The 10,027-nt window shown below is 39.7% G+C and overlaps 1 protein-coding gene across 1 annotated transcript in view; it reads right to left on the bottom strand.

Moving 5' to 3' along the window:
• Window positions 1–217: 217 nt before the first annotated feature.
• Window positions 218–10,027, bottom strand: part of galns (galactosamine (N-acetyl)-6-sulfatase) — a 38,087-nt gene continuing 28,277 nt past the window's right edge. The window contains exons 13-14 of the mRNA XM_053493326.1: window positions 3,014–3,131; window positions 218–2,085 (exon numbers count right to left, since the gene is read on the bottom strand). Coding sequence (XP_053349301.1) covers window positions 1,999–2,085; window positions 3,014–3,131 — 205 coding nt within the window. The 3' untranslated portion in view covers window positions 218–1,998. The remainder of the gene's footprint in view (window positions 2,086–3,013; window positions 3,132–10,027) is intronic.

Raw genomic sequence — 10,027 nt, 5'->3', positions numbered from 1 at the left:
ACCTGGATTACTTTGACATGCATAGTTACCAGCTACTTGAATATTATCTCCACCACCTTTAGCCCTTTTGGGAGATAAGTATAAAATGTTTGGTGTGTCGTATCAAAAACACAAACTCACAAGCTCCATTTACACACCTTGTCTTATAATTGTCTTATATTGTCTTCTAAATCAATTTAGAATAAAACGCACATGAGAGAAATGAATGTAGTAGGAGTCTGGAAAAAAAAAATCCTTTATTCCAAAAAATAACCACATTATTCTACTCAAGTTCTCAGTGCATACAGAACATACTTATTGAACTTGAGGTACGACCACGCCCCAAAGAGACCATGACTCTAATTCATTCAGAATAGGCTGTTAACTAACTGGGACATTTTTGGAAGGTGAAAAGAGAGCAGAGAGTCCAGAAAAAAGAAATGTATAGATAAGTCAACTTGTATATAGGTGCAGAACAAAATCTTTTTCTCAGGTGATCATTAGTATTTATGTAAATATCTCATTATATAAATTATACTTTCTGTAGACACTTTTGAGGTTTTTTTTCAGGACGCTGTATCAGATATAAGGAAAATGCCGCCTTCTCTAGCATTGTCAAGTTTTTTCTCTTTCTCTGTTTTTTTTATCCTCTTATTTTTGGCTAGATCAGTTACTGAGGTAGTCAGTCAAGTCTCAGTTTTCATTGACAAATTAAGGCTATTTGCATAATCTGTGCAAGCTTAATGTGTTAAAGACATGCAAGAAGTAGATAACCATAATAATAATACATTTATGTCATTATTACAGTATGTCTTCTATTTGTTTCTTTCTTTTCATATTAGATTAATCCCATATTTAAGCAGATCTAAAAGTGACAATTCTAAATAAGTGTTTAAAGAGGCCAGACTGTTGGTCAATCTGACGGAGGACTGACGCAAAGACAAATAGCTAGGAATATTGAAATCCCACTTTGTGTTTTGGACAGCAATATATTTCAATGTAAAGAAAAGATAAAAGCATTAACATTACTTTAAAAGTAAATAAATAAACATTCTAAGATACAGTGAGTGGCGTAGGCAAGCCTACAGTTGGTGGTGCAACATGGGATTTTGTCCACCGAGATAAATAAATCATCATTTACTTTAGGACATCAAACTGAGACACAGCCCTGAGGTTTTCACCGCCTACCTACCAACCAATCAGTCGCTATGTCACGTGACAAAGTTGGAGCAATTAAAAAAAAAAAACCTTAATGGCAACCAAGATTACTACAGCCATTACTTAAGATTTCAAATATAAGAGTGTTTAAGTCAAACTGGGACTCGTGATGAAATTTCCCATGAATGAAGGTGCTAAACTAATTGACGCTTACAATGATGAGACAGTTTAACGTTGCGATTGTTTTAAAGGAGGCCAAAAATATGTAAATGATTATCCTGGCTGAGGTGTTTCAGAGTCCACTGCAGTCGTTCCGGTGATCGCAGCTGTTAGTATTGCCACATCCCCTGTACATGGCAGTATGATCAAGGCACTAGTTGAGGAAACTTTCTACCTCGATGGGTAAAAACCAAGCACTAGTGAAACACTGGGATGAGTGCATTAGTGTAGCAGAGGATTATATATAGAGAAGTTAATTTATTCTCATAAGTGTGTTTGGTTATTCTGCACAATCAAAAGTACCAGTTTGACGTGAACGCCTTTCATACGTATAAGCTCTATAAATTCTTAAATTACAAAACTTTATTTATCGTTAGAGTGTTTATTAGATCATATGTTTATTTAAATCATATGGGGAAGAAAATAACATTAAATTGTCAAAATAAACCTAACATTAAATTTTTTTAAATGATAGAGACTTTTAAATTCAACTAAAAGTAATTAAAGAACTCAAATTCATTTTATGATTGCATTCAGAATCTGTAAACAAGAAACATATAAAGATGAACAGTGCAATGCTTAATTGTTGGTTTTTCCAGCTAGGAATTTCACTTTATTACGGAATTATACGTGCTGTATGCATCAGTGGGGCCAGTCACATTTCCATGGCTGGGACGGTGGTGGTGTGAGACACTTCCCTAACTTCTCACATCCTGGTGGAGCCCAATTCTGTGTAAAAAAACAAAAACAAAAAAACACAATTAAGAATGACCACTATTTACCAATAAACCACTATTATGCCTATTCTACCAATTATTCTCCAGCCTGCTGTTTATTAAGCATAATATAGAATTGGACACTAGGGGTCACTGTTGCTACACCTTAAATGTGTGTGTAGCCTGCGGCACTCCACCTACTCCACATTAACCAGGCATACCACATCTCAAAGGAAAAGGTTCCCTCCGCTGCAGAGCTGCAGATACCAGCTTTTCTTTATTTACACTAAAATATGTAGAGGAGATAACAAAAAGAAAAAGTTACGCAGCACTGGGGTGAAAGGTGAGCGAGAACAAAGAGCTGTGAGGAAAAAAAAATCTAATTATGGAGCATCTCTGTACAACAAATGAACCGCATTAGAATAAATAAAACGGCTTCATGATGTCGACAGAGAATAATGTTAATAAGCAGAATAATGAACTGAAAAAAAAGTTAATATCTGAATCCCCTGCATACCTAATTAATGGATAGAAAGGGAATATTCGCACAGGGGTAAATCAATTCACAGCCCAATTGTTCTTCCTATAATACTATAGGGTGTGGATTTATCCTTGTAAGACAATACCATGTGAGAAAGTACAGTGATAGATCTGATATCATTTAGAGCTCTCGTGATTATTAGGAGCGTGCTTCAGAGAGGTTTATAGATGGACAGATCATGCCTGCTTCACTTGGACACTTTTAAACGAAGTAGTGACGTATTATAAAAAATACATATATACATTGTATGATAAATTATGTCTTTTCGTGAATCCGAACACGTTAAGAAAGCAAGCCTGACAGGTCGTTAGGAAGGAAAAAAGACAGCAGTGAGAAAATGAGTCGAAGGTGAGGCAGGGAGGAGAATATTAAATGCCCTGATAAAAGGGGCTCGTCTCACCATCACTGCCAGATCACACATGTTTAACTGTGGCTCTCCGGGCATGAGTGTCTTCTTATGCTGCTCCACTACAGCATTGATACGTCTTTGAACTTCCAGATATTCCTTCGACAGGACACTGAGAGAAAGAGATTGAGAGAGATCGAGAGAAAGAGAGAGAGAGAGAGAGAGAGAGAGATCAATGTGGGGGAAGGGAAAAACAAGAAATGTACCTTGCGGCATGAACAAAACCAATCATACACATGCCGAAGCGGGGCAATCACACCGAGCCATCAATTCGTCCACGCTCACATATACACAATTACACACGCACACACAAAGGAAGGCTCTGGAAGAGCCAGGCTCTTCAGTAAAGTCAAGGACACTTAAGCTATTACTTCCACCTCACACACACACACACACACAGCCCAGTGAATGGTTATATACTCGAGATGAACAGGAGTCAGGGATGACAGTGCACACACAAAGCAGAGGACAAACAGGGTCAGTGAAATGCCTGAGGAGCAAACACCATTAGTGTTACACTAAACCATGTGATACGAATGAAATAACACAACTGATAAATTATTAATTATTTGACCATAGTATGATTTTCTGATCTCACGACTCAACAACGCCTCCAACACACAAACCAATTCAAAGTCGCTATATTTCACCTGATTACTCCAGAGAGATTATAACATGATACATTTGCAGATGCTACTTAGTCTCACTTAGTCTATTTATGTATAATTCAGTCACAAAAAAAAAAACATCTGACTCGAAGTCCCTGAAGACAATGAAAATGTAAAGTAAGATAAATAAGAAAAGAGTAAAAATACACAACGTCCTCATCTTAAAACTATATACAGTAAGTATTCGTTTTCTTCTTATTGAGTGTGAGATCGGCTCCTTAATGATGGACACACACTTACACACCGCATCGGGGACCCCATTGGTCTCTGAGAATTGCTGTCCTTGATAGGACCTGTAGAGTTAATGGCCTCTTCAGATCATGTGTGTGTGTGTGTGTGAGAGAGAGAGAGAGAAAACACACACACACACACCCACACACACAAAGTACAAATATCACCACAGCAATTATGCCCTTAATACACTGCCAGGCCGCACCTGTGTCAGCACCGCCTTCTGATTGGCCCCCAGGGAGTTTGAGTGTGTGTGTGTGCACGGGGTGAAGGGTCAATTAGAGTAACCCCGGGCTCAGTCGAATCACACCTTCACTCAGAGCAATCCACCTCCCCCCTAGGGAGCACAAGCCTTCCACCACACACTAACACCTGCTCCTCTATCGTCTCCTCGAGAGACGGCCCATCCTAACACTAACCGATAATGATGAGGCAACTTATTGCGCAAAAGACAGAAGAGCCGAGACTGGATCAGAGCTCAGAGTCACAGTAAGTGATTCGGAGGAACATCACGGCACAGACACACATGATCAGCTTAGCAGAATAAAGACAGAGGGGATATTATAGAGATTAACATTTTTAACATAAAAAAAAAAATTAAATGCTAACATTCTCATTCCAATGTTACATTGTTGATGATTTGCCTGATCAAGTATTCAGAGAATATTTTTGTTTTCTATATTTTGTGGAATGTGAATGTCTTCTAAAGTGTGGCACACTGGCGTAGTGGTTGGCACTGTCGCTTTGCACTTCTAGGTCCTGGGTTCGATTCCCACATTGGGTCTTTGCATGTTCTTCCCGTGTTGATGGATTTCCTCCGGTTTTCTCCCACAGTCCAATGACATGCAGGTCCTACCACGGTCATACAACATGGAAATGAACAAATTTACAATTATTTTAAGATAAACCATTTTCAATAAATTTTTTAAATAAAAAAATATTGATTTTTGATTATTATTATTGCTTATTATTAGTATTTCATTATCATTGCTCATTGTTGATTTACTTACTTGTTTTTATTTATTAATTAATTGATTCATTTAATGTTATTTAGTTTTATTAAATGTATTTTTTAAATTATTTTTAAAAAATGATTTAGTTTTTTCGTATTTCATCTCTTATTATAGAGCATATATTCTATTTTTGGAGTTTACCAGGGTTTGGGTTGGGTTGGTCTCTAGATAAACAAAGCTGTTTCTTTTTTTGTTTTGTATTGTTGTTTGTACTTGATCTAGAAAAAGAACAAAAAAAGATAAACCATTTTTAAGTCTTCCAATCAAACTCTGGCAGAGCCTCGTGGCACATTTGGTGACTTTTTTTTAATCACATTACACCCCAAAACACGATTTGATCATTTGATTGTCTCATAAATAAAAATAAATTAATGTGAAATTGGTCTAAAATAGGCCCTCTGTTTACAGTACAGTTGTTGTCATCAGAAAGTTCACTAATAATGCACCTCCCTTGGTGCGGTACATCTTATACCTTAAACTCAGAAACTATAGGCTCTGAATCAATAATTAACGCTGCTATATTTATTTATGCCAAGCGTCCAGCTGAACAAAAAAAAAAAAAGTGCACTGTCAGCACAGTTTGTTAGCATCGTTCAAGCCAACAGTTTCCCCTCCGCAACCGCAGTGGCATAAATTATAATAACACTGCATGCAAATGCAGGTCTTTGATTTATAATGCATGACACCCAAGGGGCAGGGGTATTGCTCAGGTGTCACCGCACTGATTAGTGATTCACAACCCCTCTCCAACACACACACACACACACACACTATTGTGAAAGTGGACTATTAAAACAAATTCTCACATGAACAACACAAACTTGCTCAACAGAATGGACAAATAAAAGTAGCCTACCTCTCTCTCATGCACAAGCGCACACACGCACACGAGCACACACAAAGACAAGGGAATTGAGCTCAAGAGACAATCAAATACCTCTGCCCTTTCTCTCTGTGTGGAAATTGAGCAATTCAGTCGGGAGTATTGATTGGAGACTGAAACGCTCGTAGGAAGCAGATGAGGCCTGAGCTGCTTGCAACATTAGCCTCAGGGCTTAGGATTTCAATGCAGGGTGACAGGGCCACTGAGTGCGTGCAGCAGTGGGTGGATGTACACAGGGGCTGTGTCCAGGGACAGATTTCACCAGTTAATTGTCCTAGTTAGTGTGTTTTCCCTGCCAGTGCAGTGATAACACACTCACCCATCATCTTCTTCCACAAAAGGCAGCATGATTTTCATAATAACACCGTGTCCAATCCACACATGGAGGGGGGGTCTTAAAGACTGAATGTGTGATCGTTAGATCATAGATTATGCTAGAAATAAAACCCCTAAAGAAAAAAAAAATCTGGAACAGGTCAGCATTAAGGTGTGGTATATAAATCTGGCGTCCTTTAACTATTTTGTTAGTAAGTGTGTTGAGCTAGAGTGTATTAGGATATGATGCACTGAAATGATTTGACTTGGGATGTTGTCTGGCGCTGATCTGTTGAGCAGTGTTAAACTGAGTTGGGTGGCCTCAGAGTGGCGCAGTGGTAAAGTGCTCGCCCTATCATCCGAGAATCGCTGGTTCGATCCCCGGGTGATGCTGTAACCTCTCACAGCCGGAGGTCTATAGAAAGCTGATTGGCCGAGCTCTCTCAGAGGAAAGGGATGAGAGCTACTTGGTGCTGCCACATTAATCACGGCTCTACAGCCAATCAGGGGCGTCTGTGAGCTCGCGCACGCCGAAGGAGCGGATGTCGATTTCCCCTCCGAGTGTCTTACTAACACCACTAACGGTGCGTGAGCAAGCAGTTCGAAAAGATGCGGTCAGCTAGCGTCACACGGTTCGGAGGAAACGCGTGATAGTCTTCGGCCCTCCTGGCTGAATGGTAGTAGTAGCCTTAATGTGGGAGCCCCCTAGTGACAAAAAATAAATAAATAAAAAATAAACTGAGTCGCGCTGCGTTTGACTGTGTCGAGACGTCGCGCTGCGTTTGACTGTGTCGAGACGTCGCGCTGCGTTTGACTGTGTCGAGACGTTGCGCTGCGTTGTCTACGAGACATTATTCAGCGTTTGTGTTCGGAAGTTGTTTAGCGTTTAACTGTGTCAAGACGTTGTTCAGCGTTTTACCGGCGTCGAGCCGTGTTTAGCGTTTGTGTTTCCGAGGTTATTTAGCATTTAACTGTGTCGAGACGTTGTTCAGCCTTTGTGTTTGGAGGTTGTTCAGCATTTGTGTTCAGAGGTTGTTCAGCGCTTAACTATGTCGAGACGTCGTTCAGCGTTTAACTGTGTCGAGATGTTGTTCAGCGTTCAATTATGTTGAGATGCCATGCAGCGTTCAGCAGTGCTGAACTGTGTTGTGATTTTGTGCGGTGCTGAACTGTGTTAGGATGCTGTACAGTGTTAAATGCCACACTGGTTATATTTAGTATGCTATGGGTTGAGGTGTGCTGCGTGTTGTGCATGTATAATTAACTGTGTTGCTCAAAACTATACTGGCTTGCAAGGAATTATATTTAAGTGTCCCAAATTTTGTTAATCCATGTTCTGGTCAGCCAAGATGAATCAATGATGTTTTGAATTGTGTCGTCACTTGTGTGTTGAATTGCATCACTCTGAGCTTTGCTGGGTTGTCCGGTGTTGAAGCTTAGTTTGAAAGTCTTGCATTAAACAATGCTTATCTTAGCTGTGTTTAATTGTGTTGCTCTGTGTTGTGTTGTGCTGTGCTGTGTTGGAGAGGATTGGAGGTGTGTGTGTGTTCAGTCAGGCTCTACATCATCTTAAGTGGCTCTTTAGGTAAAGACTGAGATTAATGAACACTGAGAATGTGGCAAGAAGGTGAGAGAGAGAGAGAGTCAAAACCAGTGCACAAGAGCTTCCAACACACATGCACACACACTTACACACGCATGCACTGCAAGGGTTAAACTGTGACACTAGATGAACACCTTCTGAAAGCCAAATAAATTCTAGAGCGCTCCACACGACTATTGATTTTTTCGGGGAATCTCTTTTCTCCCCCCTTACTAGAGTCCAGTGGAGCAAAAAAAAAAAAAAAAAAAAAAAAAGGATGGAGAGATCAAAAACAACATTAATGTTTAATTATTCCATCTCTCTTTGAGAGAGAGAGCAGAAATGGGGGGGTGGATGAGGGTAGAAAAGAAAGAAAGAGGAGAAGGAGGAGGAGAAACAGGACAGAGAAAAGCATGATGGTTGAAAAGCGAGGTAGAGTTGTGGATATGAGATTCCTTTACAAGATAAAAGAAGAGCTGAATGTAGGAAAATGCGAGACAGAGCAAGAAAGAGAGAAAGATGCTCAGGTTAAATGAAAGGGAAAAAGAAAGGTTGCGCATGTGTGTGAGATGAAGTGAGTGAGACAGATAGAAAGAGAGGCAGGCCGTGGGGATTTCAATAGCCTGAGGGCCAAAAGGCTAATCCGACTGACAACAAGCAAATAAAGGTAGATCGAGCCCAATATTCGCACAGTCCTGGGCGGGAGGTTGAGGGCAAAACCCTCTACTCTCTTCTCCACATTTTTTCCTTTCTTTTTTTTCTTTGACATAACAATTATGACCCCTCCTTTCACTTGAAAACCATTTAGCATTCTACACTCATAGGTTTTTTTTTTTTTTTTTTTTGTGAGCCCATGACCACAGGAGTGTCCATTAATCAGTGCCTGCTTCCTGCTTCCAGCTCCACCACGACAATTTGTCTTAGACTTTTATCCAGCAGCTCGCGCACATGCAGATAACGATCTTTTAGGGTGCTGTTTGCAATCACAAAAAGAGCCGTTTAATCAGCCTCCCTCGGAGCGTGCAGATCAATCTGGATCAGTATCGATCGGACACATTCAGATTCGCACACTTCCTCCTCCTCCACCACCACCACCACCTCCTTCTCCTTCTCAGCAAACGGCCGTGAACCGAGGCAGACAAACAAGGCAGAGACTGGAGGGATGATACCAAAGATCTCCATCACCACCACGCCTAAGATAAGATGCTGAAAGACGCTCAGAGAGGGTCTAGGGGGGAGCCAGGGTAAACAGTAGGTTCGTAAATTTCACTAAAATTCTCGTTTTCCTAGTCGAAACCAATAAAACGATCCCTAGAATTTAGAATAACAACACGATTAATACTGTATTGTTTTACTTTACAATTATTATTCCAACACAAGGTTGTGTGGATTTCTTTTCACCAAAGTCAATAAATATTGACTAACCGGGGTGCCAAAACGTTTCTTCTCCCTTCATGAATCCTAGAAAATTTTAATCACTTTTAATGTTCCATCCAGTCATTACACACTCATTTTGGAAACATTATAAAAACACTATATCCAAATACACTATGTTGCTAGATTAAACGTATGAGTGTTAAGTGTGTTGTGCATCACAGAGCATTTATATGGTAATAAATTCATAATTTTAGGTAACAATCAAGTTAATAAATTTTCCCTCTCAGACTGTCTTATTTATATGAGTGTAAGTGATAACATAATTTTCGTTTGTTAGCAGTTTCTGTTAAAGTAACCACAACTTAGAGTTTTGGCATAATCAGAAGCTGTAAATTTATTAATATTCATGTTCTATTCACTAGAGGCAATACAGGTAGTCTCCGACGAACATTCGAGTTACGTATTTCTGCAGAAGTGAACAAATCACGGAAATAGCTCTTGTGTATTGTACAAAAAATAGACATACCTTGTGCATCAGATACAAATATTTATAAATAAAAACAATATTTCAGTGTGTAAGTGAATGTATAAAATGTCTAAAATCCGGTATATTGTACGTGTGTGTGTGTAGGGTGTGGGGGAAATGACCTGGCCTCACTGGTTTTAATGGATCAGTATAGGAGCACAATGATAAAAAATGGCTGTCCTTTAAAGTTGTCCCGATAGTGAACAAAACAGATCTCACAGTCCAATACAGTGGAAAATAGTTTTGAGACAAAATGGCGTCTGGGAGTCCCCTCGTGGTTTGAAGGGGCGGAGACAACACTGTTACATTTGACATGTGAGATTCATTTCTTTAAGCGCAGTTACCATTTTTGGCTACATGAAGGCAGTGTGTGGAAAGGGTACAGAGATTTAGTAAAGTGAATTAGTATGCTT

The sequence above is a fragment of the Clarias gariepinus genome, chromosome 3 (assembly GCF_024256425.1).
Source record: "Clarias gariepinus isolate MV-2021 ecotype Netherlands chromosome 3, CGAR_prim_01v2, whole genome shotgun sequence".
NCBI classification, from domain to species: domain Eukaryota; kingdom Metazoa; phylum Chordata; class Actinopteri; order Siluriformes; family Clariidae; genus Clarias; species Clarias gariepinus.
This window is presented reverse-complemented; position numbering and strand designations above follow the sequence as displayed.